General features: G+C 41.9%; 1 protein-coding gene across 1 annotated transcript in view; it reads left to right on the forward strand.

Annotated features, from left to right (window-relative positions):
* Positions 1-21290, forward strand: part of AMMECR1 (AMMECR nuclear protein 1) — a 132666-nt gene that overhangs the window by 68890 nt on the left and 42486 nt on the right. The window contains exon 3 of the mRNA XM_083722375.1: positions 11204-11314. Coding sequence (XP_083578501.1) covers positions 11204-11314 — 111 coding nt within the window. The remainder of the gene's footprint in view (positions 1-11203; positions 11315-21290) is intronic.

Here is a 21290-nt window from a genome sequence, read left to right on the forward strand (position 1 = left end):
AGTAAGCGTTCGTGCTGTCTTGTAGAAATCCTGTTTCAATAATAATAATAATAATAATAATAATAATAATAATAATAATAATATATTATTTATACCCTGCCCATCTGGCTGGGTTTCCCCAGCCACTCTGGACGGCTTCCAACAAAATATTAAAATACAATAGCCCGTCAAACATTAAAAGCTCCCCTAAACAGGGCTGCCTTCAGATGTCTTCTAAAAGTCTGGTAGTTGTTTTTCTCTTTGACATCTGGTGGGAGGGCATTCCACAGGGCGGGTGCCACTACTGAGAAGGCCCTCTGCCTGGTTCCCTGTAACTTGACTTCTCGCAGTGAGGGAACTGCCAGAAGGCCCCCGGCGCTGGACCTCAGTGTCCGAGCGGAACAATGGGGGTGGAGACGTTTAGGGCTTTAAAGGTCGTAAAGCAACATTTGTTAGTAGCTTAGTAAGCTGCCTTCTACTAAATCAGGCTATTGTCAATCTAGTCTGCTATTGTTTACTTTTGATGTACAGCTGCTCTGCAGGTTCTAAGGCAGAAGTCTTACCCATCATCTGCTACATGTTCCTTTTGAGTGGAGATGTTAGGAATCCAGGGCATTTTGCTTTCATAGTACCAGTATGTGTTGAGTTTGTATTTAATTGTATTTAATTGTGTGTTGTGGGTGGGACACATAAAGCTGCCTTCCACCTTGCTCAGTATGGTCTACACTGACTGGCAGCAGGTCTCCATGGATTGAGACAGAAATTTCTTCCATCCCTACCTTGAGATACTGGGAATAGAATCTGGGACCTCCAGAATGCAAAGCATAAACTATGCCACTAAGCCACACCCCTTCTTTTGGGGTGTTTGCGTGTAATAACATCTGTTGGAACTTTAAGTTGTTTTTGGCTGCTAGTGATAAACTGGTGTAGAGTTTATCTTCTGGTACATTTTTTGAAAGTAAGTATACTTGGCAAACCTCCCCTGAAAAGTATTTATAGATTAAACAATCTTTTGTAAGCACATGCAGTCATGGCTAACTGGCTAAGATATTCTCTGTACTTAATTACTTTTGGAGGATGGGCACAAGATTTTAAACACTTTTGTTTATTTGAGTTGAGTTAACTCTTGGAAGTTGCTGACTCGTATCCTGCAGTCTACCAGCCTAAAATAACAAAGTAGAGAAAGAACCCAATCTGCAGGCAAAGCAGATACTGGCCGCTAAATATACAATGAGTTCTTAAGTGGAAGGGTTTTGGTGGGGGGGATGTGAGAATGTCCAGGAAAGCAAAGAGAGCTAGATGCATGGAATAGGTAAAAGAAAAATAGAGGCTTGTTGAAGGAAAAACCTTCTGCTGAAACTCTGGAGAGCAGCTGCCTGTCTACATAGACAGTACTGAGTCAGATGGGCCACTGGTCTGACTCATTATAAGGCAACTTCCTTTGTTTCCTGATTTCTGAGTCAGAGAGAGTACTTAAAAAGTTCCCTCTCAAGGTTGTCAAGCAGAGTTCATCAAGGCAGTGTTCTTATGTTAAAATTCCCCTTTTCAATGTGAAACATGTGGCCAGTCAAGAAGCTAGAGGTGATCAAACAGTGCGGTTATAATGAATGCCAATGACAAGGCTGGTGGATAGGAGACAGCAATGGGGGCTCAACACTATGGTACCTGTTGTATGATTTATGGGAGAGCCGAAATCCGTCATGCACTGACTTAATCCTGCTCACCAGCACTTTTGTTCATGCATGGTCTTGATGAGTACATCTCCTGTTACTTGCTTGGCATGTATTTGGAGAAACGCCATACAGTCAGTCAATCCCCACATGCCTCTCTTCTCATATTCATTGTCACATACTTGGGCTATTGAAGCAATATCTTCTGCTACATTAGTGTTTCATGTTTGCCTAGTGATATTTGTGCTTCAAAAAGGAAACACATGAAAAAATAATAGAAAAGTATTGTAGGAAGAAAATGTTTTCTTGCGAATTCTGAGGCATGTGGTGTTGAGATGCATCTCACAATTTGAGTGCCATGTGACAGCTACTTTAAATCAGGCACCCCCAAACTCGGCCCTCCAGGTGTTTTGGGACTACAACTCCCATTATCCCTGACCACTGGTTCTGTTAGCTAGGGATGATGGGAGTTGTCCCAAAACATCTGGAGGGCCGAGTTTGCCTATGCCTGCTTTAAATTAATTTTGTGTAGTACCTCTTTACCCAACGATCCATTGTTAGGGGATGATGGTTTGCCATACAGATTCTCCTTTCTCCCTTCTCCACCAGGCATTCCTGGTGGAAACTAGACTACTGCAATGTGTTCTATGTAGGGTTGTCTGGAAACTTTAGCTACTGCAGAACGCAGTGACTTAACTGCTGATGGGGGCAGATAGAATGTGGTACCTGCACTGGTTACCTAGCCAAATTCAAAGTTAATGTTTTGACAGTCAAAGCCCTGAACAACTTGAGCTCAGGACACCTTTACAACTGCCTGAGCCCTTACATCCCAGCTGAGGGATATATCAGTTGTTCCCTGTGTTACAGAGACCCAGCTGGCATCAACTAGAAGGTGGGCATTGAGTACTGCCCGTTCCATATTGTGAAAGGTTCTTCCACCAGACATTAGGCAGGCACTCTTACTTTTGACATTCAGACATCTCTTAATACCTTTTTAATGCGGTAGGCCTTAATAGCTGTTTAATTTTTAAGTTTTTGATTAGCTGCTCACTTTAATGATTATTATCTGTATTGTTTTTAATGGTGCTTTATGTGTTAATGTTGCACACTGCCTTGATGTTTTATGATATGGGGTACCGAAAAACTTAGAAATGAATTCCTGACAGCATTTTTCAGCAGCATGGAGCGACACAATATGGGGCCGATCGGTGTGGCAAGCTGGAACACATGGAAGACTGTAGTGTATGGAGCAGGTACAGTCTGGAGTCAGCTACAAGAAGTTTCCATATGGTGGCTGTCATTCAGCACCAGCCTAGTATGTCTGTTGAAGAACAGGCTCTTTGAGCAATGAACTTCTCCCTTCAAACAGTGTCTGAAGATAGTCCTAATTAGAAATACCAGATTTTCCTCATGGTATCCACTCTTGAAAATGGAGCATTTTAGAGCTGTTTATCTGACCAAACTCTCACCAGCTTCCTTACGAAATGTCTATATTGAGCTGCATCCAAATGATACAGTTTTGGATGGCCACTACAACAAGGTTCCATATACAGACAGACTTCGTTTTTGTGGTCAGTCTCAAGTTGAAGACTTCATTCATTATCTGTTAACCTGCCCTTTATATAGACACCCAAGAGATCGCTTTATGAACTTTTTCACACAAGCAAGCAGGTACACCCCAGCAGAAATTATCTGGTTTCATTTGATTGATGATAGTAGCTTTCTAACACACAGAGTGGCCCTCTATGCAATGACTACAGAGGAGGAGGAGGAGGAGTTAAATAATTTTTTTGTGGTGATTCAGAGATTTAATTTGAAATCAAGCTGGGTATGAGTTTGCTGGTGTCTGGCAACCTCTCTCTTACATCATGGATGTTGGCTCTTATTATGGTTATATGAGCTGTACTGTTTTATTGGTACTGTTGCTGTGGGTTTGTAATGGCCTTTGGATAGAACAATGAATTTATATTGATTGATTGATCTGCTTTTTCACTTTTTTTCTCCAGTTTTTATTTATTTTTATTTGTTTGCTTACATCCTGCCACTACAAAGAGAGCTCAAAAAGTGGGTTGCGGTAATTAACCATAAAATTATGTGTTTGTGTGCCTCTGCTTTGCGTGTCACAGAATATAATTTGCAATATAGTTTCCCTACCATATTAGCTGTACCACTGATCAAAGGCATACAGATTTAATTCATTCTATGTGGACTAGAGTGGCAGTATGTATGGATGGATGTATGTACGGTATTTATGTATGTATGTATGGATGGATGGATGGATGGATGTATTGCTTACATCCATCTTTCGAGGTGAGATTGCATTTTAATCCTCTCTCTTAAACCTTTAAACAGCTTTTTTGACTCTCTAGATTCAGATGTTATAAGTGTGTGCATTTCAGGTTTTCTTTTCATACATCTTGGTTAATAAAGTTTTCTCTTGGCTGTGTTTTTGGAAGAGGCCCAATACTCACTTGTGCTATAAATAGGTATTTCAGTCTATCCTCAAATCTGCTAACTTTAGCTGCTATGGGCTCTCTGAACAATGTCTGAAAGAATGTGCTTCATGGAGAAGTTGCTTACTTGGCATTCTGTTTCTTCACTACAAAAATAAAGCTAATGCCCACATCTGTGCTAGTAACTTTTCACCGTTTGTACAAAAGAAGCAAAGATAAGTTGAACTTGTTTGGTCATGTCTAAAGTCATTTCTGCAACCATCACTTAAAACAGGGGAGTAGAATCTGCGGCTGTCAGGGAACTGCCATCAGGGCCGGAGGGAGAGAGCGGACTTCGGAGGGGTCCCAGAGAGCATCCCGGGATGGGGAGAGGCAGCCCATCTTCTGGGGAAGAGAATCAGTGTAGCACCAGTGGAGAAGGGGGGCAGATGGGGGAATCGGCGAGGCGGGCCCATGACTCCTTGCCAGGGACCAGCGGGGAGAGTAAGGGTCCTCTGCTGCCTACACCCTCCTTGCGCAGAAGGCTTCCACGCAGGGAGAGTAGGAGGAGACTAGGCATCAAAGAGCTTCTTTGCTGGAAGAAGTTCAAGAAAAGCCCACTGACGGATTCTGCCAGTGATCGAGACAGCCACGGGTGAGTGGCTGTCCGGACAGAAAAGGTTCACTCAGGCAACCCAGCCAGGTGTTGCACCGGTTTACGCACAAGCAACCCCTAGAACCATTACAGCGGCCTTCCAGATGTTACTATAGTTGATCTTAGCCAAAAAGGCTGAGAAATGATGGCCCTCCAGATGTTGTTGCACTCCAGTACCTATCAGCTTCAATCAGTGGTCAAGGATGATGGGAGTAATAGCCCAACAACATCTGAAGGGGGAGTACATTGGCTATGCCTGGGCTAAAGATTGTTGTCAAAAGAGAAAAATGAGTTGAAAATACCATTTGCTTATCGCAAACACACAACACAACAAATTAAAATATCACCTCTGAGAAAACATGTGGAGAATGTGCAGAGCTGTGAACATGCAGCTTTATAATCTCTGCATTTACAGTCGTATCTTGGAAGTCGAACAGAATCCATTCCAGAAATCCGTTCAACTTCCAAAACGTTCAAAAACCAAAGCACAGCAGCCAGTCAGAAGACTCATCGGACATTCGGCTTCCAAAAATAGTTTGCAAACCGGAACAGTCACTTCCAGGTTTGTGGCATTCGGGAGCCAAAACGTTAGAGAACTGAGCTGTTCGAAAATCAAGGTACGACTGTATTGGTTTTATACAAGTCCAAGAAATTTCACCCATGGGTTTATATGCTTTATATGAGAGAGTTCTAGCCTTTCCCTTTCCAAGTCTTGTTACATGAGTGTGGCCTTTATTCCTCTTCACTTCTCTGGCTTCAGTGTGCTTTCCCTACTCAGCATCCCCACCTCCCAGTTTCTCTTCCCATTCACTACTCAAACTTCTTTCCCTTTGTGAGCATGGGACAGGCCTGGTTCTGGAGAAACAGACCAAATTTCACTTCTCCCTAGGTCTATGATAATGACCACTGATGAATTGGGAGGGCAAGGAGGAGATGGGGGTGGACAATTGTCCCATAAATTTGTCCATCATAGAGGCCATTTTTGTGAATTGGACTAGGCCTGCTTTTGCAGTTCTGCCCAGGCTCTGCTTACCAAAGCAAGGAGTGCAGCTTGGTAGAGATACAGCTAAGTAACTTGTTGCTTCTCCCCACTTCCACCAAAAAATGGGGAAAGTAAAGCAGAATGGAGACAATGCATCATGGCTTATCTGTTTTCAAACCCATTTCCTTGCTCAAGTTGAGGGGGAGGGGATTAAGCATTTTTTAAAAATGCATCACATTCATAGCCCTTTTCCTTCATATGGGGTGGGAGGAGATTCATTCTCCCCCTGCCTTCCTTTTGTGGATCATGGTGGAACCAGGAGAATCCTATATGTGTTTCATATGTACCGGTAGTTGTCTCCCTACCACTTTCCAGGCTACGGTAAACTGGCTGAATGCTGGAAAATGACCTTTATATATCAGGGGTGCAGAGCCTGTGATCTTCTAGGTGTTGTCGGACTACAATTCCCATCATCTGTGACTTGGGGTAGGAGAACAGCATCTGGAGAACCCACAGGTTCCCCATCTCCTATACAGATTCTCCATTGTCTTGGAAGATGCCTAGATTTGCTGTCGTTTGTGCAGGTATATCAGTTCATGTGGAAAGGCAAAAGTCATTATGGATATCCCTCCGCCCTGCAAAGTGTTTGCATTTCTGAAAACGCAAAGCAGCACCTGCAGGGCGTGTGGTGAGTTGCATTTGGTGTCCCTCGGAGGAATAATTCAGGCACTTGCTGCTGAGAGCATGACAGATCCCGGATCATTTACTCTTGTAATTTGCTGGCTGACTACTAAAATAGCTGGCACATCTTTGATTTTTAGAGTACCTCCAGTGACATTGTATGAAAGTAGGTCACTGGTACAGTGTATGGAATTGGTTGTAAAACATTAATGAGGGGGTTGCTTATGGTGGGATTAAGTCTGCAGAAGTAAAGTATACTATCATGAGCCAGTGATGGGAGCATCTGAACTTCTGAACCATTTTGCACTTCTCAGTCGTTCACTTTCTCGGTTTGCCTTCTGCTTTACACAGCAACTGAGGATAATAATCCCCTGCAAAAGGTAATCCATAAGTATCTGGAACATTAATCCTCAGACTATCAGTTTCAAAGAAGAAAAATACTTTCTTGAGTCCAGTTGTTTAGATGCCTATTGTGGCAATTCAAAATAATGTCCAATGGGATCAGAATGGGGGGGGGGGGCATTGAAAGTAAGCGAAGAGGAGGCTTCATTCTTTCCCTGAAATTTCTTACCTACAGTAAGAAGTATTTTATATAATTAAGGCAGGGTTCTCTTTGGGGCAGATATCATTGCCCAAAGCAGTGGTTTTCAAACTGTTCAGCAATCACTGGGATGGCAGAAAGCACAATAGCAGTTTCTCAGTGAGGAGATCATAGGTGATGGAAAAGCTTCCCCTAAATGTTTTAATAAATAATATAAACTAACAATTCAGTTCCATTAAGGATATTAAACCATTTCAATAATACCATTGATGTTTATATTGTTTAATTAGTGTAACCTCTGTTTAGATCAGTGGCCCAATGTATCAAGAATCCACCCAATTAAAAGCCTGACTAAATAGATAGTTATGGTGAAAAACAACCAGTGTTGGTGCCAGATGGATTTCAAAAGGGAGGGTATTCCAAAGCCTAGGCTGTTTCACTTCCAGTCTCTTAATAATACATTATGGTTCTGTGTCATCAAAACTCCATTTTACATATCCAAGATACTTACTTTATAAACCCATTAGCAGCTGTTGTTTTCAGGTCAACTCAGAATGCTAGCAATTAGCTATGAAACCTGAGCCCAATATCATAGGCATCATGTTCTGCCATATGGCATGTACCTATAAGGGAGTCTGTTAAGATCTCAAGGAAGGGCCCTGTTCCTGATGGCATCTGCCACTGAATAAAATATGAGTGAGAGGAGCACAACCTGTTCGGTTATGGCACCATAATCATGAGACTCCCTTCCAAGGGGGACCAACCAGCAGAGGGTTTAAAAAAAAACAACTTTGTTTTTGACCTGTGCTGGTAATACCTACTGTTGGGGCTGAAGGCCACTGAACACAAACTGTAAAGCTTGCCACTATTTTCATTAGTCCTAATCACTTTCAGCAGACCTAATCATAAAAATATTGATCAGCTGTGGACTCAGGATGATGGTTTGTTGTAGCCAGCTTGCATTAACTTACGATTTTCAAATAAGTTTACTATCCTACATAGTGGAAACAAATGCATGCTAATATAAAAGTCTCACCAACTTAAATCGGTATAGGTATATGCAAATAGATTCCATATACATGAAATTGTTTGTGGGTTGAGCTAACTTTTTGTAAGTCAATTTGAGTCATTTTTATGAGTAAAGTGATGATGATGATGATGATGATAAACAACAGCAACTGGAGCTTATGTTGAAATTCATGGGGAAAACCCTGGTTGGTTGTCAAAGGCTTTACAGCCAGGTTTTTTTTTAGAATTCTGAATATTCCTCCCTAAGCCTGGGAAAAGTTAGTGTGATTAATTCTCTTGAGGGTATCCATCACCATAAACTGTGTGCTTTTATTAATACTTGCACTGCTTGTGCGGTCTATGTAAAGGGTTCTATGAGTGCGGCACCCTGACTGAATTTTGCCTTGCGTTGCTGCAGCAGGTTGGTGCACTCACAATGAATAGCCGCGTCACTGTGAATAGCATTTGCTCTCCTGTTTCTGAAAAAAGGCTGTCTGCAAACAGTGGCTTTGGCTCAGAAGTGGCAGCTTTTCTTTTGTGCAGACTTGTGTGCTTCCCAGCCTCACTTGCAGAAAGTTCATGGCACTCTTGATATTGAGGACCAAAGATTTTCCAGACACTGCACTGGAATAGAGTGTGACAAGAGAAATCCTTTTCATAGAAGGCTTAAACCACTACAGCCGTACCTTGGTTGTCAAACAGAATCCATTCTGGAAGTCCAATCAACTTCCAAAAATGTTTGACAACCAAGGCGCGGCTTCCGATTGAGTGCAGGAGCTTCCTGCACTCAATCGGAAGCTGCGGAAGCCGCATCAGACGTTTGGCTTCCAATGAACGTTTGTAAACCGGAACACTCACTTCTGGGTTTGCGGCGTTCAGGGACCAAAACTTTCGAGTCGCAAGGTGTTTGGAATCCAAGGTATGACTGTATTTTCCCTAAACCTCTGATAGCTGATGAACGCTTCATTTATTTTCTTTTTCCTGATTCAAACATCTTTGCTCTCATCCTGGAAAACGTTTAGTTTTCCTATGTGAATTAGGAAAGTTTTCAGTTTGAATCAGCAAATTTTATAATGCCCTAGAGAGTGATCTAATTTAGCATATTTGCTTTACTTCTGTTTAGAGAATAAAGGTAAAAACTTGGAAACTGCCAAGCTTTGCATTCATTGTTGCTAATGAAATTATGAAATAGAAAATTTTCTGCAGAAAAATTAAATGAGGGTGGGGGGGGGGTCCTACTCCCTGTCATTAGTCACTCTCCTGGGCACATATCATTCAAGGAATGGTTATTCTGCTGCTTTCCTTCATCAACTGAATAGAATGATTGAGATGTATCTTCTGAGGTACTGCAGAAATCCTTTCCCGTGTAGCTCAGTCTACCTACATGTAATTGCATATTCCTCCTGTTTACCCTACCTTCAAGCTTATCCCCTTCACTATTATCTCCCTTTTGTCTGTTTCTACATTTTAAGCTGCTTGAGGCAGGGACCTTTCTTCTTCCTTGCTAAAGGGATTCATGGATGACACTATATAAAGGACAGAGGTGGATTTAGTTAAACACAACTGGTTCCTCTGCTCTGGATGCTGAGCCTAAGGGGCACTGCTGGGTGTCGCAACTATGATGTAGTGAATTGATCAGAAAAGAAGGCAAGAGGCGGCGGGGGGGGGGGGCACACAGCAAATATTGGGCTTCCACAAGGCACCAGTGAAATTTGGAAGACACAATTCTGCCCACAAGTTTGTTTCTCACAGTACTCTTAGCATTGCTTTCTTGGCATGGCACTTGGGAATTACCAGCATAAACAGACTAAAATTACTGATAATTGTCTACTTTCTCAATGTAACTTGCTCTGGCCTGCCTCAGAGTTTCCTAATAGATCTGTATGCACTTCTGCTATCTTTTCTCATCATTGGGAGATGTTCTGTGATTTCCTCCACCCTGTTCTTTCTAAAGCAGGGATGGAAACTCAGACTTCCATAGGTACCAACCAACCTGTTTCCTTATCTGTGGCATAGAGGCCGGTGGATGTTGAGAGTCTGCTGACCTGGTTGATGGTTGGCTTGCTCTGTTTTTTGGGGGGGGACGGGGTAGGATGTCTTTCCTCCTGCATTGATGTTCAGCTATTCTGTTATTTTAATCATTCTGTGGTTTTATATTTTATGAGTTGAGTGCAAACTGTAGCAGCCTGGGAAGGAGCAGTTCCCTCATCACAGAGGCATGGCATCTTCATTGTATAGCTTTTATCATGTGCTGAAGATGCACCTCTTTATCTTGGCCTTTGACACCAGAGATATATTTTTATTACCCACCCTATTCTTCAGGTTGTAAGTTCCTTTAACTGGTTTTAAACTTGCATTTTATATTCTTGTAACCTACCCTTGGACCTTACAGTCAAGGGTAGATAAGAAGGCCAAGAAATAATAATAGTAAGGCTAATGAGATTTCTCTTCAGCGTATTGGGATGGAAATCTACAGCCTTCTTCATGTGAAATGCTCCTGTTTTTTCCACATCAGCTCACAGTTAACCACTTACCTGGTCACTTGTGGAAAGTTAATTGTTTCTAGGTGTGTGTGTCGACGCATACTTCAGAAGTGTGTGAGTCATAAAGAGGGAAAGGGGTAGTCACATTTGTGGATAGGCTTTAAACATTTTTATCCCGCCTTGGGGGGGGGGGGAGGAATTGTAGGCAGCTTCCAATCAAATGGAAACATCACTGAAGTAGAATGCTGTTATTCAGAACAAACGTGGTAAAATTAGTAGTACTTGGAATACAGCAGAAGCAATAAAATCTCAAAATCAGCACTAAAGTCAGCTTTGCTATTTATTCAAAGCCTGGGACAGATAGAGCAGATTTAAACTACCAGGTCTTAAAGTTTCATTTAAAACAGCTTGTTGGGGCTGATAGGAACTGTAGTACAAAACAGCATGAGGGCACCATGCTTGTGGAAGGTTGATCTACAGTCAGAAGCAGTAGTGAAACATGTACAGTGTTGCATAGGAAGTTGGAGAAGCGCTTGAAAAGTATTCTATCCTTCCTATTCATTTCCTTTCACTAACCTGTATTTTTGACACCTCAACTACAACAGTATTCTCAAGAACATGTGCAATGAGCCTTGAGGCATATTTATAGTAATACTGTTAACAGCATTTCACAAGCATAGTTTTGTTCTCAACTATGAGGTGGGTGACTTGATTTGATCACAGTCAGAACTCGTGTCATGTTCTCCTTTTCCCCTTCCTCTTTCCCAAACAGCCCACTCTTTGTAACGTGGAAGATTGGTCGAGACAAACGATTGCGTGGATGTATAGGTACCTTTTCTGCCATGAACCTGCATTCAGGACTCAGGGAGTACACACTTACTAGGTAAGATTTTGTTTCTTTTCATTTATCTCAGCCACACTCAGCTGATAGGAATTTCTGACCACTTGAAATGCAGTAGGTTTTTTCCTCACACAGTTACTGATTCCATAGGCCTGTTGTCACAAAATCTTGTAACTGGGTTCTGTTTTTTGTGGGGAGGTTTTTGTGGCCTAAAATTTTCTGTGGCTTTTGTATAACAGACCCTTATCATATCACCTTTCTCTGATTATTATTTTTAAATTATTTGAGGAAAGTGTGACACAAAACCTTGTGTGTAAATATAAAGCTTGGATGGACACATTCAACATTCTCAAACAGCAGGTATTCTCACTACTTCTCCAGCAGGTGCTTCCGATCAGCTGCAATTAACTTAATCCTACACATTTCCATGACACCTTATTTTTCAGTGGCATCTTGTTCTTGAGTGGGAAGCTGCTGGACTGGAGAGGTAAGTAGTAATTAACCCTTCACTTCCCTGGCACTTGATGCCACCTGTGAGTCATACCTAGGCTGATACATACTTTTTTATTCTTTTTATAGCAGTGGCCAATAATAGAATTAGTATCTGGACTTCAGTCTCTCATAGATTTTTATGTGATTTTCTGTTTTCTGAAAAATGGGTAGACTGGATCAGCATGAGCTAACTTCTCTGTTCTTACTGTGTGCCTTTTCAATCTTCAGGCAGTGGTCCAGGGACTGGAAATGTATTTTGCCATGCAATATGTTTATTTGAGTCAGCTGCCCACACTGGTGTCAATAATTGCACAATTGATTTAAGTTTGGGAATTGCAACAAAATTTTCCAGTGTGTGTCATAAGAAGAGTACTTCTTTCAAAGCTACAGGGAACAAGAACTTTTCAGGTCTTGCTGGGGCAATGTGTGCATGAGACACAGACAAAAGATTTGGCATTCCCCATCCAGCCTTTGGGACTCTGTGCAGCCCCATTCCAAGCCCTCCTTGAGTGCTTTGTCTGCCTGCAATATTCCATTAAAACTTTTACAAAGCCTCATAGTTGCTTGGATGGAGAGATGGGGGGGGGGGGGTAGAAACATATGGCTTTTGCACGCCTGGATGTGACCTGCTGTATAGAGGTAACAGTCACATCCATTGCTCTGCCTACTTTTGTCTTTGGTTCTGCCCACCATAGGCATGCAGCTTCTAGAAAGTTGCCCATAAGGGAATATGGCCTTTGGGCTGAAAAGGGTTCCTCACCTTTGTGCTAGAAAGATCAGGTTGCAGGTGAACTGAAAACTGTCAAGAGACCCCCGAGAGCTTCTGCCTGTCAAAGTAGATAATATTGAGCTAGTTGGACTAGCAATCTTCTTCCTGTGCTCTTATAGCACTTAAAGGTTCAGGTTTCGGGCTGCCAGTTCCAAATGTTAACATTTCATGTCCATGTGGTTTGGGGTAGAGGGTGGGAGAGGGAAACAGGGTCCTTCCAGAAACATCCCTATACAGTGGATGGAGGGGAATTTTTTTTATTTTAATGATGTACATTCCTTTGACGCTGAGTGCATACTTAGCGTCATCTTGGAGTCCCTCAGCTTCTCTGCCTGGCACAGGTCTCTTAGTGTGTAGACCCAGACCATTGAGCCCAAGCTTCTATAGCCGCTGTCTACCATGAACCAGCAGTTGCAGAAATGTGCTATGTTTAAAATAGAAATTTATTCTTTTGCTAATTAAATTGTTTTAAATGTTTATTTTTATATTTTAGTTTATTTTGGAATGTTTTCAGATTTTTTTTTGTTAACATCATTTCATTAAATGTGTATTCTGTACTTGACCTCCTTTATTATGTTTTCTTTTGAAATCTTTAAGTTGTAGTTTCCTGTTAATTGTGTCCTTTATAGTTGATTTTCGTTTGTAATGTTTTGTTTTAGATCATTTTATTTGATGTTTTAATGTAGGTTGTAAACTGCTTTGAGATTTTTTTTCTTACAAATCTAAAGTGATATAAAATTAAATTAAATTAACAACAACAACAACAACAACAACCGTGATCTGCCTCACTCCAGGATCCTTTCTGTAAACTGTTCACAGCTTGATCAAGCCAGTTCCTTTTTCACTCACCTCCAGTTTCTTTCTTTTCCCCCTTTCTCAACTAACTACTCTACATTCTGTAATTTCAGTTTATTTACAACCTGAAAGTTCACAGGTGCTTTTTCTGTTTGTTTGTTTTATAAATACTTTCATTTACAGGCTCATATACTTCTCTATACCTAGGAAACTTCCTGAGCATGTACAAAGTACACCTTTATTTCTGGGTGGCCTTGATCCAGACTTCCAGACTGAAAACAAGTACAGATGGTTGCCCACTGCTGATCAGGGCACTTATGGTGTTTGAAACTATAAAGGAGAGACTCACCCCCTCTTTGCCTTACTTTTGAAAACTGTTTTTTCCCCTTAAAACTGAATTGTTTCGGTAGCAACGTAAGAGGAAAAATAACTATTACTCATACTTAATCTAAGCACAACTGCAAAGGCTTCTGATTAGGCATGTAGCTATGTGATGTTGAATGTTATCTGCTAAGTCTGTTCTATCCTGTTTCCCCTTCATTATTGTTTTCTTTTAAACCAAGTCACGAACCAAGTATTACTGCAAATTTTAATGCTATTTTTGTGATGTACAAATGGCATGATACTTGTTCTGTTTCTTTGTATCACTTGTTATTCCTATGGTAATAAAAGGTAAAGGACCCCTGGATGATTAAGTCCAGTCAAAGATGACTATGGGGTTGCGGCACTCATTTTGCTTTCAGGCCGAGGGAGCCAGCATTTGTCCACAGGTGGGGTTCCGGGTCATGTGACCAGCATGACTAAACCGCTTCTGGCGCACAGAACTCCGTGATGGAAGCCAGAGCGCACGGAAACACCGTTTACCTTCCTGTTGCAGCGGTACCTGTTTATCTGCTTGCACTGGTATGCTTTTGAACTGCTAGGTTCGAAAGCATACCAGTATTTCTATGATCCTTGTTTATATTAGTTTAAATCTTAATTTCTTGTAGCTTACTTTCCCGACTTCCTCACACCTCCCCTTTCCGTATTCCAGTTTCTAATTTGTTTTCAGCAAATCCTTCCACTATTTTGATTAATTTTAATATTGCTTATTTTCTTTTAAATTAACCATTCCGCTACTGACCACTTATCTTCTAATCCCCCATCATTTTAACATTGATTAATTTTGCTATATTTCTTTACTTATTGCTCATAAAACATCTTTACATATTCCTTTCAACTATGTCACTAATGCCGCACTATCTTTATATCCTGCATCACTTTAACATTCAAATAATTTGCAATGTTTTTGCAGATAGTCTTTAAATTTCTTCCAATCTTCTTCCGTTTGTTCTTCTCCCGTATCTCGAATTCTGCCAGACATTTCTGCCAATTCCATGTAGTCAATCAATTGCATCTATGATCCTTGTTTATACAAACCAATAATAATAATTTTTAAAAGTGAAACTTAGCTTGTAATTTTAAAAGATGTTTTGTAATTGGTTTTATACTTGGAAGCTGCTTAGAAGCCATATTGAGTAACAAATTGATTGAAAATAAATAAATAGTAGGTAAAATCTGGTAGCTCTACCAGACTGTGGGAAATTATAAAAATTACTCTGTGGGCCAGCATAAATGAGCTGCCACTTGGCCAGAGATTTCTCTGTCTGGCAATAGATTGTATCATTCCATAACTCTTTAAATGGGAACAATATTAGAGCTAGCAGCAAAGAGTAGCTGGGGCAACCAAGTCAGATGGGCTGGGTACTACTACTACTGCTACTAATAAGAATAATAATACTTTAGCCCTTTAATTCCCCTTTGAGTTCTGAAGGTGAAAGACAAAGCTGGGACACACACACACACACACACACACACACACACATCTGTCCCAGGCACATAATTGCGTAGCACCTGGACATTTGATTTAGGTGCCCAGAGTCTTAAAAAAATTTTTTCCCACAGGGCAGACCATCTGTAGATCTGGTACTGGCTTCTTGGATACTCCCACCCTCAGTCTTAGTTAAACATTATAATTTCTTTTTCCTTTTTACTGTGAATACTCCATATTTTTGCTAATACTGTAAGATTGCAACTTAATATGCGGGTTACAGTCCAGGGATTTCGCCTAAAGCCAAAATAGTGTTTAGTCCAAACCCTTTGGATTCAGTGGTGGCTGGGATTGCCAAAGTCATTTTCCCCAGAACCCTGCCCCCTTTCTTCCCCTTTTGGTTTGTTTATTTTTTCTTTGGGATCATTTCCCAAAGAAAAGGATATATACTGTTGTCAGATTGTATGTAGCCACGGTCAGTTCTCTGCAGAAGGCCTGTGCAATCTAATTTCTCTTCAGTCTGATGCAGAACTGATGCCAACAATGTTTCTCATAAAAATAATTGATACCTTGCCATTAGTGCCTTGTAATTTGCAATATTAAATAGCAAGAGCCCCAGAAGCATTCTGTCTTCTTGCTAATGAGTCCACTTGCCTTCCCACTTTGTCAAAAGGAGTCATTATTTGTTGGCCCTTACGATGCCCTTGGGAGACCTTCACCCCACCACAAAATGAGGAGCTGGGTGAGTCGGGAGAAAAGAAAATGTCTGTTCCCTGCACTGGATACAAACTTTTGTGGTGTTGTCCTGTTGCTGGGCCCAATGTTGACTTTTCCTGGGTTCCCTTTTGAAACTTTCAGAATTCCTAGAAGATAGGGATCAGCTACCCCGTTTGGAGCCAGGGTCTGAATAGCATCTTTTATATGTTGTGGAAGCAATGCCTGGATACCAGTAACTGAAGAATTTGCTTTATCAATGTGGAAATGGGAGTTGGATCTTATGGTTCCCAGCTCTGGTGACCTTGAGGGGTGGGACAGTTTAAGGGATAATCTTCACTTCCGGCCACAAAAGGATCTGACTTAACAAGTGGTAATGTGTTGCGTCACTGGCATGAGATAAATCTGTTTTGTGCTTACCCTGACTACTCATAAATTTATTGCTGGCAATTCAACTCTCTTGGCATACTCTGAAGGAGAGGAATCTGAGGGGAGTGGATTTGATTTTTCATTGAGTATTTTTGCTTTCTTGTGATTTGTCTGGACAGTTTCACAAACCTTTGCTATTCAAATTCTTTTTATGCTTTATAAACTCAGCAGCCATCCTTTGAGAGAGCCCTTTTTTTGAGGAACTGCTACAGCCCAGTTTGCACTTTCTTGCGCGCGGGGGGGGGGGGGGAATCGCCTTTGTGCTGTCCCCAGTTGATAGCAGATGTTCAAGGATGCACTGCAGCAACCTGGCTTTCGGAGACCATATCTTTATAGCCCAAGGGCCAAACTACACATGACAAGTACATCCATGTTTGTTCACATCTGTTCAATTCATGTAGAAAGTGCGGGAAAGTCTAGTTCTTGCACGCAAGTGCCATTTGAGTCAAGGGAGCCAAACCCTCTGCCTTTTCTGCCTTACTGACCTGCAAACCTTGCTGAGTTACAATAATTTCTTAACTTGTCCCCAGCTTATCTGCTCTGATATGAGAAGTGATCGCTGGGCTTGTGTGCTTTAAGTTAGGGTTACCAGATGTCCCCATTTCCCAGGGACAGTCCCTGGATTTGAGAATAAGTCCCTGGGCAAATTCCATCCCCGGATTTCATCTAATGTCCCCGGGAAAAGCAGCAGCGGCAGTCTCAGCAGCCCGGAGCAGTTGGCTCTGGTTGGCTTCAGGAGCTGCATAGAAGTCTCCATATGATGGTGGTGCAGAGGCTCTTAAGATGCAACTTCCAGGCTGCCTCCACCTTCCCTGACCCCAGCAACTAAGCTGTGAAGGGAGGCTTTATGCTGCCTATCAGGGCAGCCTTCTAACCCCTACTTGCGTGCAAGCAGAAGCGGGGCAGGGATCTCTCAGGTATGAAGGGAGGCTTTACGCTGCCTATAAGAGCTTGCTTGCAAGCCAGAGGGGGCAGGGATCTCTCAGTTAGACAACGGGAAGCCTGCCTTCCCAGCTGAGAGATCCCCGCCCCCTCCTGCTTGCACGCAAGTAGGAATGGATTGGGGCTGCTCCAATGGGAAGGGAGGCATCGTGCTGCCCGAGCCTCACCGCTGCTGCCACACTTGGCCCTCCTTCTCCGCCTTCCATGCCTGACGCACCGCACACCACTTTCCCACCACCACCACTGAAGAACTAACAACTCAGGGGCTGCCCAGGCACATGGGAAAAGGAGATAGAAGCCTCGGAGGAAGGGGAGATGTGGTTGAGGTCAAGGCAGCGGCTGCCACCGCCATCACTGCAACATCAATGTCCCGAACGTGTAGTATTTAGTTGGTTGGTTGGTTGGTTGGTTGGTTGGTTGGTTGGTTGGTTGATTAAAGTGTCCCCAGATTCATTGAAAAAAATCTGGTAACCTTACTTTAAGTGAGGCTGGAAGAGAGAGAGGCCACCTAGTAGTGAGCTCACAGTAGAGATGAGAATCAAATTGAGACATGCTTTGTTGTAGCCCGAGCTCTGGTGCACTGCACTACAACAGGTTCAGTCACTGAAATAAGTTTAGATTGGCTGGTGGCAGTTTTCAGGACTGCATCCCTGTCTTGACAGATGGTAGGCATATAGTGGAGTGTGCTTCAAATCATCCCTGTGGGTTTTGTAACATATTTTGCATTTCCAGAATTTCAGCTTTTTGAATCAAATGCAGGGAGTTCACCTGCTGGTATGCTCAAAGACTGTGGCTTCATATATTTCCACATGGTTGTCACAGTAGCTTCTTGCTTTACATTATTGTGCAGTAGTTAGAAAACAGCCTGGGGCAATCTTTTCCAACAAGGTGTCCTCCTGATGTTCTGGGCCGCAGCTTCTTTCAACCCAGCAAGTATGGCCATGCTGGCTAGGTCTGATGAGAGTTGTGGTCCAAAACATCTGGAGGGCACCAGGTTGGCAAAGGCTGGCCAAATGATCTTTTGAAAAGGTGATCAGGAAAAAAAGAATTGAGAAAGAATTCTATGACTGGTAATGTCACTCTTTGTATGTAAGGAATAAATAGTGGAATTGATATTTTCAGAACTAACTTTTTATGCTAATATTTTTTATTAAAGGGAGAGGTGAGTCAGGTGCACCAGTGTAACATGTTTTCCCCTCATTCATGAAGTCAAAGGTTGCAATGTGATGAAAAATCAGCTTTCCTAACATTACCGGCACTGATCCTGCCCCCCTCCCCATCCTTTCTGAATGGCATGGAATAGAGTTCTTGTTAACTGGCCACATCACACAGATTATGTAGAAGGGATGAGGCTACCCACAGTGAATAACATTTCTGGCTATATGTTTCATGGATTTTTCTTTTGGCACAGACTTTACTATTCTTCATGACTATAAATGTGATGATATGGTAGTAGGAGAGAGAAATTTAAAAAAAAAAATATGCTGAAGCATTTGTTGTGTTTTGCACCCAAATAGTGTATGACAGACCAAATGTATGATTTTGAGTAAACCAGCAGAATGTGTGATTTATAGCAATCTAGATTATGAAAAAAATTGCCTTGTGTTTTCCAGCTTCTTCAAGAATTTACTGACCTTGGAAGCAGTTTACTACACCATTTCAGAACAGGTTGACAAACTATTTTTCATGTATTGTTGAGCAGTCGTTCTTAAGGTTCTCCCCTTGAATTTGTTACGGTCTTACTATCTTTATTTCCTTTAACCTCATTTGGCAGGGGTGGGTGGAGAAATTCTCAAAATGAAATGTCCATTATCCTCTAGAATGCTAGTCAACCACTGGGTTCCTTGGGCATTTCTAGTTTCAAGACCTATTTCCCGGGATCCCTGTGCATGGAATGCTCTTGGCCCAGAGTCCTGCTGTCTAATTAAGACTTTGCAGCAGGATCTTTATGGTGCAACATAGTAAACCTAAACAAGGAAAGATAGAGGGTCATATGCAGCATCAGTGAGGTAGGGACTGAGCCAGGCAAGCCCATTCTGAACTGGGCCTGACATTTAAGCAGAGATGGGGGTTTTCTGAGTCTGATTCAGAATTTACTTGAAGACACCATAAAACATAAATTCATAGTCCAAACCACTTTCTGAGCATTCCTAAATTTAACATTGTTACCACCTTCATGTCATGAAGGAAGCATGATTTTGAGTAGGTCTTAAGTGACCAAGAAGTTTTGCTAGCCTTAGTGTTGTTGGTAATCTGTATGTTAACTGATAGGGGTAGGGTTAGAGCTTTAAGGTAGTAGAGTCCATGATTCTTGGCCTAGCAGGATTCTTCTTGACTACAATATAGATCCATTCCACTTCTATGAAAGGGGAATGAAGAAGAAATGAAATTTGTACCCCAGAACACAGATAATGTGCATGCATGTATTCTGTTTAAAGTAGTGATGTAAGCACTTGGAGATAATTGCGCTTTCATTTATTACACTGTTTTTGGTACTTTAAAGAAGCCAAATACAAAATTTTCCTGAGAGTTAGTGCCCATGTATCCAAATCTGTTCCCATAATTTAGGACAGCTAAATGTAGTTTTAATGAAATAGAATAATCCATATTTCTTTGAGGGTTTCCCATAAAGCAGAGCAAAGAAATAAACCCTGAAATACAAGAAAGCACAAAGAAATGTGATATCTTCATTGACTGCACAATTATTTAATTCACAATACATAATCTAGTATTTTTCCCCAACTTATCTAGTGTTCATTCATTTTTGGTGCCTTTGGTCATACTGACTCTTATGTTGCAAGAGGTCGTCTAGCTTTCCCAGATGATGATGATGATGATGATGATGATGATGATTTCGATTTCTGTAGCACTTTCAGTGTCCATGTCACTTTACAGAGTACAGAAGGGCATGTCCCCCCTGCCCTTAGAGCTTTCAGTCTAAAATTTGAAATGTGGGGAAGGGTTGAAGGGAGGAAGTTATGTAATACACCTGGGTGTTATTGGGGAATAAAGACAGGAGCCAGCATAACTGGTAATTGTTTTAATAATTCCAGTCTAGACATGCACTCTTCACTGCAGGATTCCTTCTCAAAGCTCTTTACAGCTTGTATTTTCACAGTGAAGGCAGCCTGTTTCACCTACAGATACTATTTTAGCATTTTGCATTGGGCCTATTCAGAGAGTACACAGTGACATGACCAGTAAGCCCAGTGGCCTGAGTGAGAAGAGCTGTCTTGTCAGGACTCCAGAAAGGTGAAGACATTGGGGCACTTGAAGAAGAAGACAAATGGCTCCTTGCACACCAAGGGTTGCAAATTGGAAGCAGCCTCCCTTCCCCCCTGCTCAGTGCAAGGAGCATTTGCTGTCTCAAGATAATAGTGATGGGCACTAAGCCTGCATGGGTGTAAAATGGAATCAAGATAAATTCATTGAGAAAACAGCTCAGTCAAAGGCATTTTAGTTGTGATGAAGCCTCCGCTTAAGAGTCAGCATGCCACTACGTACCATTTGTTGGGGAGCAACAGCAGGGGATGTTTATTGTCATCATGCCGTGCTTGCAGCCTTCCTAAAAGCTCTGAGAAACAGGATGCTAGACTAGATGAACCCCTTACGTTGATCGAGGGGGGCTCTTTCTGTTTTCTTCGTTCTTTTCCTTGTCCCTTAAGTGGGTGTAATGCTAAACCAGGATTGATGCTGAGCAGGTTTGAACCATATAACAGCAGTTTAAGGCAAACAAAAAGTGAGAGGGAGAAAATGCATGATGCTCATTTGCAAACTTATAGCTAGTAGGTAGTCTGGGTTAAATCTGCACTGTTTCCAAAGGTCTTAGTAGTTAAGACTGAGGCACTATTAGTATGTAGTTCCCTAGACTGGATGGATGGGAGTTTGCCTGCTCTTGATGGTGTTACGCTCCCTGTGAAGCAGGAGGCACACAGCTTGGAGGTTCTTCTGGATCCTTTGCTGCCACTTCAGGCTCAGGTAGTCTCAGTGGTGAAGAGTACCATCCGTCAGCTTTGGCTAGTGGCCCACCTCTGCCCCTATGTGGACAGGGATAGCCTAACTACTGT

Source organism: Podarcis gaigeae (genome assembly GCF_964106915.1).
Source record: "Podarcis gaigeae genome assembly, chromosome: Z".
In the NCBI taxonomy this organism is placed as follows: domain Eukaryota; kingdom Metazoa; phylum Chordata; class Lepidosauria; order Squamata; family Lacertidae; genus Podarcis; species Podarcis gaigeae.